General features: G+C 40.5%; 1 protein-coding gene across 1 annotated transcript in view; it reads right to left on the minus strand.

The window, feature by feature from the left end:
• The window catches only part of Aldh1l2 (aldehyde dehydrogenase 1 family member L2), a 55,424-nt gene extending 38,274 nt beyond the window's left edge, over positions 1 to 17,150 (minus strand). Inside the window, exons 1-4 of the mRNA XM_046429358.2 lie at positions 16,979 to 17,150; positions 6,262 to 6,406; positions 2,571 to 2,805; positions 612 to 777 (exon numbers count right to left, since the gene is read on the minus strand). Of these exons, the coding sequence (XP_046285314.1) occupies positions 612 to 777; positions 2,571 to 2,805; positions 6,262 to 6,406; positions 16,979 to 17,026 (594 nt within the window). The 5' untranslated portion in view covers positions 17,027 to 17,150. The remainder of the gene's footprint in view (positions 1 to 611; positions 778 to 2,570; positions 2,806 to 6,261; positions 6,407 to 16,978) is intronic.
• Between the last annotated feature and the right edge of the window lie 2,906 nt (positions 17,151 to 20,056).

Raw genomic sequence — 20,056 nt, forward strand, 5'->3', positions numbered from 1 at the left:
GGGAGATGATGGACATTTTAGGAGGCAGGGTTTAGTGGGAGGAAATGGACATTTGAGGGTGTGTCCTTGTAGGATATATTGGGACACTGATTCCTTCCTCTTTCTGCTTCCTGGCTGCGCGAAGCAACTGCTTTGTTCCTCCAAGCTCCCCACCATGATGTTCTGCCAAACCACCATGAATTGAAACCTCCAAAACTGTGATTGAAAATAAATATTTTCTTCTTTTAAGTTGTTTATCTCAGGTATTTTGTCATAGAAATGGAAAACTGACTAACACAGAAATCCAAATTATACAGCAAAACTTTTAAGATTCTGTATGCTTCTTTACAATTAGTCATTATAATCAGGATTGGAAGTTCAAGTATTTGGCAAAAAATAGTGAAGCAATTTAATTGCTGTTTCATTCATGTAATCACTGCTCTCAGGAACAAGTCAGCATCATAGACAAAAAAAATTAAATTCAAATTTCCACTATAAATATGAAATATAATTTTGTTTTTAGATTTCATATTTTTAGTGAAAATCACATGGCAAATTCTTAATACAAGAAAAAAAGTTCTCCAAAGCTTAAAGGTTTCCTAAATTCTTCTTGATAGCACAGACATACTGACCATGGCCTTGATGCCTTCAGGAAAGAGGAATCGATTGTAAAGTGCATCTACTGTGTCATTGGGTTCAACGTCACATGATCTCTGAAGGAGGATGGGTCCTGTATCTAAACCATCATCAGCCCAGAAAACAGAAAACCCAGCTTTCTTATCTCCCATAATTAGAGTCCTGTGAAAAGAAGAGTTTCAACTTAAAATGTTGCTTGACTATAACATTAAAGATTTAATGATATTAAAGGACAAGGTAGTTACAATGGAAAAGCAGACAGTGAATGAAGTGACCTTAAGAAATTAACAGTAGAACTGGGAGATGTCAGAACTTATAAAAAGTGACACTGATGGTACTGCCATTTTATGCATCCTCCTATCTGTAGTCTTTCTTGTCAATATACGGTAATGACTTGTAATAAATTCAAAAGGCTTTCGAGTCCATCATTACTACCACTCATTGACTCCCAAGTGTCAGTTTTCTACTTTACGACTAAGTCACTTGTACACTGAGGTCCAATTCCTACATTGCACTTGACCTTGTCCTAGAAAAGAAATGGAAGGGGGAAAAAATACTCCATGCAATGTGAAGAGAAGAGCTGACTATTAATTTGTGTTCTATAATTGAGGTATAAACTTCACTTACGATTAGAATTAGCTCTTGATTGTCTACATAAATTGTAGTAAAGGTCAGTTGATTAATACAACTATTGGTATTTTGTGCTCTGTAAAATTTACCCTAAGAGAAAAGCTTTGCTTGGTCTTAGAGGAGCTTATAACATAAACAATAGGCTGGATATGTGGACAAACACCTATAATTACACATCAGAGAACAGATTAACACAGAGAGAGAATGGAGTAGTAAGTAAGCAAAGCCTACAGTCTAAATTGTTTTTACTTCCCTGATCTACTGTTCAATCAAGACTTACACCAATAAATCATTCTTTTCAGAAATATTGAGGAATTAATTGGTATTATGTTATTAAGAGTTTTGAAAATACTTATATGCTTTGACTCAATGATTCTGCATGTGGAAACAATGTGAAATTTTAAAAATGCAAACTTAAATGCAATGACAGGATTATTTATAACAGCAAAAAATAAATCAATTCACATAATTAAACTTTAAATACCATGAAATTTTTTCATCACAGTTAAACCAAGTGTAGATTTTCTACCTATACAATAATTTTGACACTGAGAGATATCAAGAAGATGTGCAGGCAAAGGAAAGAAGGCCAAAAAATGTGGGAAAAGCCCATCAACCCACAGCACCGTGGAACTGTGTTATTGAGTACTTATAGTGTATCAGGCACTGTTCTTAAAATAGCCATAAAAACATTACACAAAGTCCTTCCCTCAAGAAGCTTAAAGTCAAATGGGCAAAGATGGACAATGAAGAAGATAATTTTAAGTAATACAGCATTTTCTGGAATGTGTTTAACATTCTATGCAAAAAAAAAAATTTGTGGTCAAGTTTTTTTGGTGGAACATTATACTCAGATTCCCTCTCAGAGAGTATAATGCTCAATTAAAGTTCACAGTGAAAACTCAAGGAAGCCCGTTGATAAAGAATTCTAGCATAAGGGCCAGGAATGTAGCTCAGTGGGAAAGCACTTGCCAACATATGTGAGGCCCTGGGTTCAATTCCCAGTATCACAAAAAAAAAAACAAAAACAAAACAAAACAAAACAAAAAAACAGTCCAGCATAAACCAACCTGATCTGACCACAGAACTTCTGTTTGCCTAGTTACAGTCACTGGAATAGTTCCTACTGACTATCCTTGTAGGATATGCTGTCCTGGTTCATGCAGTATGTCAAGATCTCAGGGGAGTTCATGTACTAGAAGCAACTGCTCAGGACCTCACAATTGTCAAGCATACCTGGCTTATTGATCACCTAGGTTAAAAAAAAAAACCAGACCGTAGGCAATGGAAATAGGCCCAGCGTCTGTTATTTTTAAAAACCTCACCAGTTGATAGCAGAAGCTCCTCTGTGCCTGGGCAGGATGGACGGGTGGTAAATGATGGAACCGTGCTTGGGGTGATCAATGACATCCATGGGGATGAACTGCGTGCAAAAGGGAAGCACGTTCAGCTCGGCACCCACAGATCTGTAGGCCTCCGCCACCTCCTTGATGGTCTTGCCCTTGACCCTCCATCTAGGAAACTTGAACACAGGGGTCCCATCTTTCTCTGCAGCCAAAGCTGAGCATGAAAAAGAAAATATTTTCATTTTTAAAAAGTTAGCCAACTTTTATATTGCTCTCAACTCATACATTGCAATTTTACATTTCATGAAACATGTACAAATAAACCATGGTGAACAACAGTGATCAGAATTTGACATCTATCATTGCATCATTTGTTTTTATAGAGTGACATTTGTCTATTGAAGGCATAATATGTTTGAACCCAAAAGCTCGTGACTAGGGGTTGTGGCTCAGTGGCAGAGCATTTGCCTAGAACTTGTGAGGCACTGGGTTTGATCCTCAGCATCACATAATAAATAAAATAATATAATAAAAAACATAGTTCAAAAAAAGAGCTTGTGACTAGATAATATTTTGAAATTTTAATGGAAGTTTTTTCTTTTTAGACCAGAAGTCATACACAGTAAGTAGAAGAGTCTGCATTAATCCCCTGACTCCAGAACAAATGTAATAGTGTTAGATTTGGAGCCACGTGCCAGTATGTCACTCCCAAATTAAACCTGCTCGAATTTTGGAACATTGGAAAACCTGGGTCTCCCCCTCCCCATACAGAACAAACTGTAGAGCCCAACATATTCTCCCTGCTGAACAGGTAGACACCAATAGATGAAGGGTTACAGCTGGTGAGCTGCACTAGTCTAGTTCCTTCTCCCGGGTTCACCAAATGGATAAGTGAGTGGAGGAGTGTAGGGATGGCCTTAGGCCTTAGCCTAAGCAACTCCATTTTAAAAACTTGCATCCTCCCCAGGCACAAGTCTATAGAGCCCTCCAATACATCATCAGGCATAGCCTGGTAAACACATCATAAACAAACCTCTTGGTATAAACAAGTCACTTTCCACAACCCTGACAAGAGTCAGAGTGAAGTCACTTAGTATAAACACATCATTGCTTTAACCCTGATAAGGATCAGAGTGTAAAATCAGGGTGGAAGCCACCAAACCAAATGGCTTGGCTCTGAAATGTAAAACATCTCTAAGAAACCTGGTAACAGCTGATAGGGACCCAAAGGGTGAGCAGAACCTCCAAAATTTAGTATAAATGATAGGGCAAAAGGACAGACATTCAGCCAGCTGACACTGATGCCCACTTGCTGGAGAGCCTGATGAGGACCTGGACTGACATCCCAACTCTTCTCATCACCTGTCTGATCCTCTGCATCGTCCTGACTGCTCTCAAATTCTACAGCAGCCTCTCGACCCTAGTGAGATCGGCGACATCTCCTCATGACCATCTCCTCAGCCATCCGTCAACTCCACACCAGGAGAAGCCTCTACCGGTTGCTGATGTGATTGATGCGGACTGAGTGAGTGTGCATCTGCTGGACTTAAGACCTAAGCCTTAAGACTTTAGATCTGGCACTTGAGCTTAGCATGCAGAGGGGATGTCTGTAATAGGTCTGTCATGATTAATGTGTTTGCAGTGCTTAGAGTTAACTTAGAATTCTTTGCTTTAATTGATTATGTCTATTGCAGTGCCCAGCATTAAGGATTGTCAATTTCTTGATTAATAACCAATCAAGTGAAATTGTATGGAGTGATTTGAGTGAATAAAGCATTGAAAAGAGTAGAAGCACGTGGACATCCTTCATCTCTCTCCTTGGCTGCATATGTTGCACCTTTGCCCATTGCGAAAAGGAGGGGGGCTAAAAATGGAGGGGACACACTCAGCATTTGTAAGGATCTAGCCAAGACCAAACAGATCAAAGTCTCCATCCAAGCATTGTCCCTTCCCAGACAATGACTCATCCTAACGCCCTGTGAAAATGAATTTGCCCTCCAAAGGACAGACAAGGCAAGCCTATTTTTTTTCACAATAAAATGTCATTTTTACCAAGTATCGTATATCTTAAGTGTACATATTGATTTAAGTATGTATATTCACCTAAATATCACATATAAATATTTTATAGTAATACTATTATCTATTAATAAATACTTTGACATATTATACAATATACTATCTACTAATATATTAATGTGTTAATATATTATGGTATATTAATACACAACTATATATTTTTATAATCCACAGTTGATAATATTTATAAACAGATAAAATAAATATTTTATGTATACTATTACATATTCTATAATAGAGTATATGTAAGTGTGTATATACATATGTGTGTATATCTGTTCTAGATCTTTCCAGAAACCTTCACTAAATCTTTTTGTCTGCATTTTTGTGTGTTTTTTCCCTTTTTCCCTATCCAATCATTTAAATAAATTGACTAGGGTAGATTGATGGGGGAAGATGATGACTCTAGCACAAAACTCAAGTTCTAAAACCTAAGGAGGTCCTGAAGGACTCTGGCCACTAAGGTGAGGCCTTCCTCAATGCATTTGGGGAGTTGAGAGATACAGTGAAATATCCACAAACTGTGACGTTCATAAAATGTTCAAGAAACATAATTCACATGTCAGATGACAGGAAAATGGATAGATGGTGGTTTGAAGTGTGATAATTGAAGAAAAATGTGGAAGATTATATGAGAAAGAGAAATGGGGTAGAGGAGAGAGATCTTCATTGTGAATGTTCATTGTAAATAATGTACTCCAGAGACCGGATTGAGGCACCAAGGTGCCCATCTCCTATTTTGGTTTCTGGCTGCCCCAGATCTGTTTTGGGCTTCCCCAATCAACTAATATGTCAAGAATGATTAGCTACTGTCATTATTGATTGCTTATTAGGATCCTGATGTACTGCTGAGCACTTGATGTACATTATCTCTTTTAACCCCCACAGCAGCCACCTGAGGTTTGTACCATTGAACTGAAAGAAGAGTAAGCAACTTGCCTGAGGTCACACAGTAAGTGGCAGAATTTGCATTAATCCCCTGACTCTAGAACATATGCTGATTGAACACATGCTGTACCATCTCCCAGGGTACCCTATAAAAACCAGATTGCTATTTTTCCTTCTTCTGAGTTATGTGCTGAGTTCAAACGGTCATGGCCAACAGAAAATGGGCTGGTCACCCTGGGTCCAGTCACCAAGGAGAGTTCATTTCCCAGGACCCCTTCTAAAATGAGGTCTGAAAGTCACATGCTTGCCATTCTGAAACCCATGTACACGACAGAGAGTACTAGTCCCCCATTCATCCTTTAGCAATGGATTCCCTTAGCTGACTTGAACATATATACACCCCCCAATAAAATCTCTGTTTCTCTGTCTCCTCTGCAAATAAATTCAAATGCAACCTCTGGATTATGCCCATAATAAAAGTTTAACCTCAACTTCCCCTCTTGCCCTTCTTGCTTGCTGGAATGCAAACTTACTTGGGGCTGAGGCAGCTACCTTGGCCCATGAGATGGAAGCCCTGCCAAGGTCATGGCTAAATAACAAGTAGAGGGCATGCACATTGTGAGCAATGCAGAGCTGCTGTACCAGCTCTGATCGCCAGCCCGGATTGGAGAGTTCTTGATCCATGCACCCCAAGAGCACTCACCCAGTGGATCAGCTTTGCCATCCTTGTCTGGAACTGTGAACACCCCCACTACTCGGTGGCCCTCTTTGCGGAGGTGACTGTAGACTTCCTGTCCAAAAAGGCTCTGGCCAATAAGTGCCAACTTCAGCTTGTTTTTGAAAAAAACCTGTGAAGCAAATTCGGTGATGGCAGATGTCAACGTGGATAGGGGATATTGGATATCTGCAGTCTTGCAAGATGACCTGGGAACTGTGAAAGGCTCCAAGGTCTATAAAGTAAAATTTTTATTGATGTATAACACTGAACCCAGACTACCATACATGAACATGAGAGTAAAAATACTTCCACACCTAAGTCTCATCCATTTTCTCTTGTTCCAATTCCCATGATTATTCAGTTTAATCACTGGGATTGCATGTATTCTTATAAGCAACCTCAGCTTCTTAGTGAAATGAACCAGGTGTAAACAAATAAGTTTGTCATAGTTAAAAGGAATTTAACTCTGGGAAAGGTGTCCCTAAAATGTAGGAATAAGAACTGGACTCACCTCTGACCTCTCAAAAAGGCCAATATCTAGTAGAACATCGGGGTCAAAAGCATAGCCCTTGATTGAAGTAAAGGATGTAATATGCAATAAACCTATTGCACTGTGTGGCACAGATTTCCTAATGTTTAAGTCAAAGATTTCTAACTTTTTAAAGCTCTTGTTCTATTTCAGACTGTGTTCTATATTTTTTCAAATAGTCTAGAATTCAATGCATTTGGGAAGTTGAGAGATACAATAAAATATCCACAAACTGTGATGTTCATAAAATGTGTTCTATATTTTTTCTTGGTAAGTGCCCCAAACTCATTTGGCCTTACAACCTGGTTTGATCTAATGCAATTCTCTTTATAGTCCTTACAGGTTTCTTCTAAGTTTGGCACAAACTCATTTGACTTCAAATCAGACCTGGATTGACATACACCATTTATAGTCATTAATAACATTTATAAAGACTATAGGAATAGTCATATGTTTGCCCCAAGAAAAAAACTGATGTTGGTGTTAACACCCCAGAGCCTGCTGGGAATTTTCTGTAAGGTATGATCTATATATTATAGTAACTTTCCAAATATGAATAATCCTGAACTCTAATCATAGTTGGCCCCAAAGTTTTCAGAAAAGGGACAGAGGCCTCCATATCATTTCATTTAATCTTTACATTGATGCTGTTTCATTATTCCTCATTTTGTACCATTTCATGAATGAAGAAACTGAGGCTTAGAAATGTCAAGTGCAGGCCAAGTGAGGTGGCACATGCCTGTAATCCCAGTGGTAGGGGAGGCCGAGTCAGGAGGATCCTGAGTTCAAAGCCAGCCTCAGCAACTTAGCAAGACCCTAAGCAATTCTAAATAAAATATTTAAAAAGGGGGCTGGGGGTGGCTGGGGTTGTGGCTCAGTGGTACAGTACTTGCCTAGCACGTATGAAGCACTGGGTTAGATTCTCACCACCACATATAAATAAATGAATAAAGGCTGGGGATATAGCTCAGTTGGTAGAGTGCTTGTCTCACATTCACAAGGCCCTAGGTTCAATCCCCAGCACCAAGAAAGAAAGAAAGAAAGGTCTATCCACATTTTTAAAAAATTAAAACAAAAAAAAGGCTGGGGATGTGGCTTAGTGGTAAAGCACCCCTGGGTTCAATTCCTGGTGCCAAAAAAAAAAAGAAAAGAAAGAAATGTCAGGTGCATCCCATGGTCACACATATGCACTTAAAAATAAAATCATTAGGGGCTGGGGTTGTGGCTCAGTGGTAGAGTGCTCACCTAGTATATGTGAGGCCCTGGGTTCGAGCCTCAGCACCACATAAAATAAATAAAATAAAAATGAGAAAAATCTCTTAAAAAAATAAAACCATTACAATGAACTATTACTACCCATCTCTTCCATGCTCTTTGTGACAAAACTGATACGCACAAATGCAGTGGTTATCAGGAAGTATGTACACCACATAGATAAGAGTGACGCTGGAGGGTGGACTTTGGAGGAATCTCTCTGAGCAATTACACCTTCTGAGATGTCTCCCAAAGTGGAGGCTTTCTGCTATGCTTAAGGTCACACATTGACATGAGGACTATGCTGTTTCATTATTCCTCATTTTATACCATTCTATGGCCCCAATGAGCACCTTCAGGTGAGGGAGGATGGGTGCAGGGTCCTGGGCATGGATATGGTGATCAGAGCACCATGACCTTCTGAGCACTTCCCTTCTTGACACAGGGCCAAGCTCCCCAGTTCTCCACCTTATCTTCTTCCATTTTAAAATAGGATCCTGCACTACTTGGATTATTTTTTGAATGTATTTTTTTCCCCTTTCAATCTAAATGGGATTCTTTAATGATCTGGAAAGTCATCCAAAATGGGTAATGCTTCACTGTGACAATCCAATTATGAAGAAACTTAATTGTCCCTTATTTCCCACTTTTTAAAGGGTGTGGATAACAACTCTTTTTAGTTGTGAACTTAAAATGATGCCTGACACATCTTCTTTGTAATTGAACTGATAATTAAACAATTATGGTTTTAGTTTTAAAAAAAGTCCTTTTCCAGGGTCAACCAAAGTTTATATCCCAAGTAAGTTAAATTAAGCTTTAGGGTCTAACAAATACTCGCAAACAAACAGATTAACTGTGTAGCAACAGCAAATCCACCTACATATAATGCATAGCTGAGCATTGAATTTCCTCTTCTCAAAAAATTAAAATGGGCTTCATAGTGGTGCATGCCTGTAATCTCAGCAACTTAGGAGGCCGAGGCAGGAGGATGACAAGTTTGAGGCCAGCCTTAGCAACTCAGCAAGACCCTGTCTCAAATTAAAAAAAAAATAAAAAGAACTGGGAAAGTGCTCAGTGGGAAAGTGCCTCTGGGTTCAATCCCCAGTATCCCCTCCCAAATCAAAATGTTCTATAAATATCCTACTTTCATATCCTATAATTAATGCTGCTACTTGAAATAGGACCTACATGTTGGCCATCTTACAAAATTTTTGGCTATACTTTATACCATTGCCAGATACGTAAAGACATGTAACATACAACTTTCAAAACACACAGGAATCAAGAACACAGGAAACACAAGAATTCCTGTGTGTTCCTGTGTTTCCTGTCTATCCTCAGGAATAGAGCTGAGGTCTATGTAATGTGCTGTTCAGCTGTCACCTGGCTATTTGAAGTTCAATTCCAAATTTGATACTCCCTGAGAAAGAATGTTTAAAGAAATCATGTCAGTGTCTTTGAAAATACTGTACTCATTGAAACACTTTCTGAACTTAATGTCAAAGCTGAAGCTTTGGGGAGGATGGGGGCTGCTGGGGAGGGAACCCAGGACCTTAAACATGCAGCATAAATTCTACCACTATTTTTTTTGCTCGGCCCCAACGTGGGTTTGTAACATGGGAAAATTTTCAGATTTTATGACTGTCAATTATGTTTATAAGAAACTTGCAGGATTCTAAAGACTGGATAGGGATGTTTTTCAGTCTAATTTCTCAAAGTGTGATCTGAGCTTTGACTAGGTAAAATCAATGGGAAAGATATATTTAAAATGTGAACTCTAGGCCCCCACCTCAGATACAAAGGCCAGGGAAGCTGCATTTTAATGAACTCTCCGGTGACCATGGGGACACTAAAGTCTGGGACTCTCCATAGAGAGTGTTTACCAAACAACAGATTCTACCCCTGGAGAATTTGGAGGAGGAAGAAGCAGAGGAAATGATAGCAAGCTCTCTAATAAGACGCTAGTATGTGCCAGGTATTTAACACATATCACTGCATTTGATTGCCCAAGGACTGTGGGAGATGGCAACCTTGACTCATTTTTACAGATGAAGAAATTAAAGCACAGAGGTGTTAACACATAGCCAGAGGGCTGGAGTTGTAGCACAGTGGTAGAGCACTTGCCTTGCAAGTGTGAGGCACTAGGTTCAATCCCCAAAAATAAATAAATAAAATAAAGGCATTGAGCCCATATACAACTGGAAAAAAAAAAAAAAAAAAAAGACAGCCAGGAGTCAAATAGCTACCAAGTGGCAGGTCTGAGAGTCTTAACTCTAGTTATTATCCCAGCGTGGGTTAGTTTTCCCCTAACTCCAGCTGTGCAATCTTGAGTGGGGTCCCAGTTTTCCTCATCAGTTAAAATCAGAATAATAGTACCTATCTCTTCAGGTTGTTCTGAGAATTCCACGGGATAAAATCTGTATGGCATTAGTGCATCGTGTGGCACAAGGAAAGACTTGGTAAATGTTAACCATTGCTTTTGTCATAATGCCACAAATGATACTTAGGTAAAGAAGAATGATGAGACTTTATGACACTTTTCAGTAAATGGGTGGATCTGGAGATTACCAAGCTAAGGGAAATAAGCCATTCCCAAAAGGCCAAAGGTCAAATGTTTTCACTGATATGTGGAAGCTAAACCACAATAAAGGGGGGAAGGAGAAGAAGAGAAATTCAGTAGATTAGATAAAGGGGAAGGAAAGGAAGGGAGGGGAGAGGAATAGGAAAGACAGTAGAATAAATCTAAGATAATTTTCCTATGTCTACAGATGAAATACCTAAGGGAACCCTATCATTGTGCCCACCCACAAGAATGGGGTCCTAATCAGAGTAAGATATACCCCATGCTTATATAATTTTATCCAAATGGATTCTACTGTCATGTGTAATTAAAAAGAACCAGTAAAATAAAATAAATAAAGATAGAGGGAAATTTAGTGGAATAGGAAACTGAGAGGGAAGAAGGAAGGATGGGAGAGGGGAAGAAATGTCGGATGAATTTGACAAAATTACACTATGTGTTGTATAAATATACCACAGTGAATTCCACCTTTATGTATGGAAAGCTCCAATTAAAAATGAATAAATGTGTGTAGGACAGACCAGTTAAAAGAAAAAAAAAGAAAGAAAGAAGGATGATAGGGTTAGCTCCATTGGGAATGTTCTATGAGCCAGGTACTATATTGAACTGTTTTCACTAAGTCAAAAACTTTTTATTGGGCTGGGGGTGTAGCTCAGTAGTAGAGTGCTTGCCTAGTGTGTACTCAGTACACAGCACCACCACCACAAAAATAATCAACTGCTTATTACAGGTCTTTAATGCCCAGAGTGATCCTTTTTACAAATGAAAAGGCATAGGACCCAGAGAAGTTTCGTAAACTGCCTAAGAACAGAGCTGATCAGGAATAAGACAACATTGAAACTCAGACCCATCTTGCTTCAGTGGATGTGCTTCTGGGGCTCTCCTGTGTTGAAAGTCCACCCATTTTTTTTTAAGAGACAGGTCCTCTCTATGTTGCCCAGGCTGGCCTCCTGCTCCTGACCTCAAGTGATCCTCCTGCCTCAGCCTCCTGAGTAGCTGGACTACATACACATCCCACCATGTCCAACTTGCCCTCCCACCCCTTTTTATTTTGCAAAAGGAAAATATGGCAACAGTTTGGTCAGTGGTCGGAAACAGTTCATAGCCCTTCTAAGAGAACACTGTGGTGGCCCTGACGTGGGACACAGCACCGTTGTTCAAGGGGCTCTCATAGTAGGTGCCTTCTTTTTGGTGAGAATGAGGAAGGGGCACAAAATGACACAGCATTTCCAAATCTGGGTGACAAGTCCTAGTGTCTTGGGGTTTTCTAGAGATGACATCTGCAATAGGAACCTTTTGCAAGGAACATAGGTTTTGCTTTTGAAACTCCCAAATATTGCCTTCCCAGACAATCTGCTCTCTGATGGAATATCTTAGAAATCAGGGGAATGTGGGCTCTGGCCATGCTCCAAAGATTAAAATACCTGACAGTACCTAGTCTTTCATATAAAACTCAAATGTGCAGTGCTAAGAGTCTGCCCTGATCAGAAGCCCTTTTGTGAAGATGTGTCCGTGCCAGAACCACTTAAGCAGAGTGTCAAATAAGGCCAAATGTATACACATTAGGAATTGTGAGAATTGGCAGTTTTTACACGAAAGACGTTTACACGAAAGAATACAGCAAAGTGTATTTTTCTGAGACAATAAGATACCTAACACTTAGTGGAGCATTTGGTGTACAGGCCCCATACTGGGCCTGACTATGTAAGATTAGTCCAATTAGCATGTTTGGAGGATTTGCCATGCTCTGGGCTTGGGGCATGGTAGAGACTGCACATCAATGGCCTGGGGTGGGTAGAAGGAGTATTCTCGTTGGCCCTCAAAGCATTTTTAAAAGAGCTCTAGGGTTTTTAGGAGGTTTCATATCAGCAAGTTGGAGTTCTTGAAAACTCAGGTTTATTAATCCTGGTTCACATTCCCATGGTAGAGATGAGCAATGGTGGCCTCCTTGATCTTCGACCCGGTCTTTCCCTTCACCCAGCCTCATTTGTCTTACCTGCTTGGCCTCTGTGGGTATTTCTTTTGGGGACCCCTATGCTAAGTACACAAGGAAAAAATGGTCTCTGTCCTCAGGGATTCTTCAATTAACAGGGAAGATGCCCAAGTAAAGATGTACTGGTAACACAGGAGGACTAGGGTGGGAGACCAGTGTGGGTTGGGAGGGAAAGGACTTCCCAAGAAGGGCATTCCTTAGCAGAACCTCAGAAGATTCATCTTGGAGGTGGACAAGAAAAGAGAGGGGATCTCGGGAGGTGGGGACAGGAGGATCACAAGTTCAAAGCCAGCTTCAGCAACTTAGTGAGGCCCTAAGCAACTTAGAGAGACTCTCTTAAAAATGAAAAAAAAAAAATTAAAAATGGAGCCGGGGACATGGCTCAGTGGTTAAGCACCCCTGGGTTCAATTCCTGATACCAAAAAAGAAAAAAAAAAGAGGGTGAGGTGGATAACAGGACTTAACAGGACATCCTTGGGAAGTTTCAGGCACAGAGGGAATGAGAGGGTACAGCGTGACCAGTCCTGGGAGTCAGGGAGTGGCTACAGATGATAAGCTACAGAAAGGCATCATGGAGGGCTTCATCTATGTCAAATAATTTGGATCTTACTGTGAAGACCACAGGAGTCACTGAATGAGGACAGCGCTGCACTTCCATGTTACCAGGCCCCTCAGACATCCCTGTGGAGGTGTGAACCGGCTTGGGGCAGGCACACCTCTTATGTTTGGGAATTAAGCAGAGAAAGTGAAAAAAAAAAAGTTCAATAACAGGCCTTCGGTATTCACAGGATGCTACCTAGTGTAACAAACTCTCATCCTAATAGTCAGAAGCAACAAATTACACTTCTCATGGAAATAAATCTGTGCAAGATTCAACCCAGGCTCAGGATGCCACCATAAATGACAAACTTATACAACTTTATTTCCCTATTGCATCATTAGGGAAAGAAGGTATTGTTGACAACTTCCTTGGATAGCTGGCCAACTTTTTTCCTCCTTTTTTTGCAGTACTGGGGATGACATCTGCGCTCTGTGCATGTTAGGCAAGCACTGTTCCGCTGAGCTACGCCTGAGCCCCCAATATCTTTTTTATCAGAGGAGAATAAAAGATTTTCTGATAGAAGGACATTAATACAAGGGATTATTAACAGGTGAGGCAAGAAGGGGTCTGATGAGCACCTGGGGACTAGAGATAACTCCTGGATGAGGCTGGTGACCAGGGAACATTTTAAAGACTGAGGAAACTGGAGAAGTCCAAAGGGCTGGAGTCCAGAGACAGACTCCAGTCCCCACCAGAGAGGCAGGACTGCAGTGCATAACATTTATCTATAATATTTTAATGACATAGCAATTTTAAAAATTAATTTTAAGTATACGTATAACATATACACATAATCTCCTTTTTAAAAAAGAAGAGGTAAGATCACAGATTGGGTCCCCTTTGACCATGACTCCCAACTCAGAGAAAAAAATTACTACTGTACACTTTGGTGAGCATTCTATAGACCTCTAGCTTTTATATACATGGAAATGTACATGCCAAGTATTATTTTGTTTTTTTAAAAATAATATAAATGAAATAATGAGCTTTCCATCAGTACATATGCTCATTCTTTAAAATTGCTGTACAATATTCCATAGCGTAGCTATGTCTGAATTTATTTGTTTGTTTCTTTACAGGGACATTTTAGCATTTAATATGTCATTGTTACAAATGTCACAGCATAGAATATACTGTACATCCTTCCTGAGCCCATGTGGTAGCATTTTTCTCAAATATCAGAATCATTTTTACACTTAAATATTAATGGAGAATATCAAATTTGCTTCTCGAGTTTTTGAGGAACTATTTTCTCACTTGTTAACATAGAAAATTGTCACACTCTTTTTGCCAAGTTGATGAGTGAAAAATGATATCTTGCTTGTATTTCCATGATTACTAGTTTGGTTGAGTGTCTTTTAGTATTTTATTGTCCATTTACCTTTCCCTAGTTGGTATATTGGCTTATTTAGTGTATTACGTAATATTATCCAATGCTGAAAAACACTTATGAATTCTTTGAGAGCAGGGATTATTTCCTGTTTATTATTTTATCCTTTTTTGGCTGTGAGACTCAAAAAGTTAGTTAGCTTCTGGGTCTCAGTTTCCTGATATACAAAATGGGTGTAATGATCATCAATACTTCAGTGAGATGTGATTAAAGGAGTATCTATGTAAAACATTTAGAAGACTGCCTGGAAATATTAAAGTGCAATACCAGTTCTATTAATATCATAGCCTCAGGATTTAGACAAACTGCTCATAGCAGATAATTAAATATGGTTTGAAGTTGGATTTCGACGTTCTAAGAACAGACTAGACATCAAAGCAGGTCAGGCAATGCGAAAACAAGTTGAAGACACGGATACTGAAACATTAAGATCTAGAAGAGTTCCAGCCCCTCCCAGGAGTTCCTCATGCCCACTGATAGTCACTCCCTCCTATTCTCAGCTCCTGATTACCACTGATCCTTTTTCTGTCTCTATAGTTTTACCCTTTCCAAAATGTCAGATAAATGAAATCATTTGAGTGTGGTTTCTTAGACTTCATATACATACTTGAGTTTCATTCACATTATAACAGTAATGCATTCCCCCCTTAACCTAACCCACTGAGTGAAATCCCATTTTATGCAGGTATATACCAAGTTTAACTTGTCACTAGTTGAGGACACTTAAGTTCTTTCCAGTTTGGGGCGATTATGAATAAAGCCCCTATAAACATTTGTGATAGGTTTTGGGTGAATGTAAAGTTTCATTTCTCTTGGGGAAACCCATAGGAGTGTGATTGCTATGTAAGAAACCCTGGAACAGTTTTCTAAAGTGTCTGTACGCTCTTACATTCATAGCCAGGTATATGTGTGACTTTAGTTCTTATAGAACACACCCAAATCATTGTCAACAGAGTAAAATAACTCCAATTTTTTTTTCTTATTAGATGTCCTCCTTTTGGCCATTGAGAAACCTATCTTCTTCCCAGCCATATCTGTCACTGCTTTTTCTGGAGTACTCCTGAGAAGAGTCAAACCCTGGGAAGCCAGTGCTTCTCACATCCAGCTTCTTGCTTGTATCATTTGCCACCTGAGATGTTCACCCTGTATAACTGAGATCTTATACAGACTCCACTGTGGAAACACTTTCATTCTTCAAGACTCCCTCCTACTTTCCAAAAAAAGACAGTTCGTGGAAAAGTGTTGACAGAAAAGGCCAATGAAACTGTGTTGGCACAAGCCCCTTGCTCTCTGCCATCCAGCCTAAGTCCCCAGGTGCCACGTGGAGGAAGCAGCTAAGGAGTTGTCCAAAGCATTGCTTAGTAGAGTAAGCAAAAGCCCTGCTAAAGTCCTAGAGCAGGTCTTTTCCTTTGCATTTTATAACACGCGAATATTCCCCAAAGTAACTAGAACTGATCATAAGGAGTAAAATGAATTGCCACTATTCAGGCTTATGGGAGGAGGACAGAAGTTTTACAATTTATGCGAATTTGGGACAGTTGTTAGTGCTACTCATCACTCTCTCCCTCCAACTTTTTTACATCTGTGTATATACATATGTACATATGGCTTTGGCAGAGAGAACAATAAAAACCCCGTATCTTTCATAACACAGCGCGCGTGGATTTCTTGTAAAAGAGAGAATATGCCCGGGATGGAGTTCTTTTTCTTCCCTGAACAGCCTGCAGTCTGCCTAAACTCGGAAAGGCATCTCTCTTGAGGCCCCCCGAAGTGCTGAGGGCAGTGCCACATGCAACGTGTCCAAGCTGATGCAATTTCAAGCCTTGGGGCTGGGCCAGGGCTCATTTCTTGAGCTACAATTTAATATGTTCCAGCGTGGCTGCCTCTGCAGCGCCTGGAAATCCTTGAAATCTTGTCGCCTGCAGCCATCGCTTCTAAGTGGTATTTTCCGAAAGGGCCCCCGCATGCCAGTCCAGAGCGCTTCCACCACTCAGGAGGCTAAAACAGATCCAACTGACATGATACTACCGTCTCACTTGTATACTGCTCCATCCATCTTTCTTTTTCCCTAACCAAGCGGCTGTCCCCACCTTGTTATCTCAGCCAGATCTGACGTGTTCAAAAACTATCTGCAGCTGCTTCCCCATCGAAGACAATAGCTCGTTTGACAATTCTCATCCAGGACCATTCCCCGACCTTTCTCCGAAGTCTCCCAGTAGCAAAACGCTGCCTTTCCTTTTAGCAAAGTCTAAGCATCGCCGCCCACCCGCAGCCCTACCGCCCGGGCCCTTCCACCCTGGGGTCTGAAAAGCTGGACGAGGTGAGGGTGGGCCGCTCGCGGGGGCCGGACTCACCCGGCCCGTGGAGAAGCGCCGGAGTGTCTGGCTGCCCCGCCGCAGCATGCTGGAAAGGAGCGCACAGCGGCGCGGGAGGCAGGCGAGGGGTTCCCCGTGGGCGCTGCCTGCAGCCTGGGTGCCCAGACCGCCCTGCTCGCTGCGTGGGCCTCCGCTGGTCGGGGACTAGACTCGCGGCCCCGACTCACGGCCCCGCCCCCTTGGCTGACAGGCCCCACCCTCAGATGGCAGGACCCCGCCCCCTCGAGGGTCTGACGGCAGATCCAGTGCAACCCGGCGGAGCTCACTGACGGTCTCCTGGGCAAGGCAGCTACGTGATCCTTCCCTTGGTTCCAGCCACGGCAGGAACGTGGAGTGAAGAATACTGACGGCTGCGGAGTCCTCTACCAGTTACTAAGACCTGTGATGTATATAGAGATCTGCCTCAATGATGATGATCAAACTGACCCCCCAACTCGTATCCACGACCGTCCTGAGAAGGCCTGTATGCGTCGAGCTATGAAATATAAGGGGTAGGTGCACCTTTGCTGTATATAGGGATCCTGATATGGATCTCGTAGGATGATGAAAGGATCAATGAGATTCTGTCCATTGGGCCTGGTGCAGAGCTGGTACCCAGTGGAAAACAGACACGTGCCCTTCTCCCCCACCTCTCTGGAAGCAACGCTGAGAAAGGCTTTAGCCAAGTACTTATCTCAACCGGAACTTACAGTTTGGCATTTACTGATTTTTCACTGCTCTTTTGCACGCGTAACTTGAAGCCTGACAGCAGTACTTGACATTCCTTCCTGGACAAGGCTTCCCAGAAAAGTTTGGCATTTGTTACCATCTTGGCACGACCAAATTCCTTCCTTTCTAAAGGTACAGCTCAAAGATTGCCTCCTGAAGGCATTCCACCTCCCACCCCACCCACAATTCCTTCCTCTCTTAACCTCCTTATTCCCCTAAGCAATCTTTCACTCCTCTAAGTTGGGAAGAATTTTTGACTATGCCGTCTTATGAACCTCTCAATCTGTTATTGATATTTGTGCCACCTGTTATCTTCTCTGCTGCAAGCTTTTTTTAGACTGAGTCCATGTCAGATTTATCTGGATTCACAATATCTGGCACTAAGCAGAGCTTTAAAAAGAACTTTGTAAAAGAGAAAAAGCTAATGAATGAATAAATGTGATTAAGAAGTAAGGAGAAAGAACCTTTAAAAACTTGGAGAATTGTAGAAAACATTCAGGGTTTAGCTTTGGATACTAACCTTTGCCATTTCAACCCACTTTTCTATGTTTTGTGACTTCTTGTTTCTTTCAAACTTCCAAATATTGATGTTCATTTTTATTTGTTCATTGTATTTGTTCAGATCTGTGTATCTTAAGGAGTGTGGTCTTTCTCTGAGTGATGCACCATAGTTATATACTGCCTTTCTCAACTTTAGGAAATGTAGAGTTTATGTTTACATTAATATGATGTAATACTTGTGGGAGACCAACCTCGCAGTGATTGGGTCACATTCCCCTGCTGGGTGCTGAGGCGCTCAGGCGCAGAAATGTGGCAGAGCTTTCCCCACCCTTCTTGGGTTCGAGGGTCGGTGTCTCGTGCATGGGTGTGTCTTGCTACAGCCCCATGAGTGAAGCTATGCTCACCTGTTCCTTTGTAATATAACCCCTTGCCCCATTTAGGATAGAATCTTCCATGGAAGTGCCTTATGTGTGTCCCCTTCTCTTACTGTGGGTGTGGCCTACCTAGGTGTCAGTTAACCTGCTGACAGTGGACATCATGAAGATAGACTCAGCCCCCTGAAACCTGACCCCTTGCCTCATTTGAGTAGCTTCTCCTCAATAAAAGGGGTAAGCCAGTGCTCATGCTCTCTCTTCCTGTGGACCCTTAAAGTCAGAGGAGCTGTCACAGTGACCCCAAAGAAAAAAGGTATTTGTGTCTCTTGTGTGGTTATTTTGCGTAGCCCAGTCAGCCCAGTTCAACTGGAGTAAACCCTGAGCCTTTTAGTCGCGAGAACAGAAACCCGGCAAATACTCATGTGTCTTTTTTTTTTTTTTGGAAGAACCCAAAGTGTAGTTCCCTTGATAACTGGAAGTCAGCTATTAGAGAGTTTGGCAAACAAAACACTACTTCAATAATGAAGATGAAATAAGATTTTAGAAAACAAAAGCTTAAGAGAATTTGTCATCATCGGGCACAGGATAATGGGACTATTATAGAGCATCCTCCTAGCAGGAAAAAAATTATCCACATGGAAGCCTAGAAATGTAGGAAGACAAAAAGAAGAAGGAGAGGAAGGAACAATAAAATATTGTGGATTATATTTGTATAATATGAAATATTAAATAAGTATACAAACAACTATAGAAAATTATTGGATAATTTTGGAGAAAGGGAATGTCCATTAGGCAGAAAGAAAACAATCCCACATAAAAGCTCAGAAATGAAGGAATGAATTGAGAGCAATGGAAGGCATAAGTATGAGGGCAAATGTACATCAATATTAATTGTATACCCCAATAATGATGATGTTCTATGTAGTTCAAAAACATATAGACTCAAAATACCTGAAAACAATGGCATTTGATTTTCACAGAGAAAGAAAATGGAGCTAAAGCATTTTAAAGTTGCAATATTGCCTTGCAAACAAGTTAAATGTTAATTTATGGTAAATTAAGGATGTATATTACATAATAATTTCTAATACAACTATGAGAAGAATATTAATAGAAGGCATAACCACCAGCTTAACATAATGCGTGGCTATCAAGATAATAGAATGATTTAAAAACAGTCCAAAAGAAAGCAAAAGGAGAAAAAGGAACACAGAACAGGTGAGGGAAAAAAGAGTGAAACAGCAAGATGTACACTTAAGTTTAAATATACCAGTAATTTCATTACATAAAAATGGAAAAAAGGTTTAATTAAAAGACAAAGATTGTTAGATTGCTTACAAATAAAACTGCTAAAGATTAAATTTTTATATAGTTATTAAAATAACTTCAAATTTTATAAAGTAAAACTTTATGACTCTAAAAAAGGATAGAAAAAATTGAAATCATAAAGATTTTAACATACATTTTCATTAAA

This window comes from Marmota monax, unplaced genomic scaffold (assembly GCF_021218885.2).
Source record: "Marmota monax isolate L192 unplaced genomic scaffold, Marmota_monax_Labrador192_F-V1.1 WCK01_AAM20220418_F8-fsc00051, whole genome shotgun sequence".
Classification (NCBI taxonomy): domain Eukaryota; kingdom Metazoa; phylum Chordata; class Mammalia; order Rodentia; family Sciuridae; genus Marmota; species Marmota monax.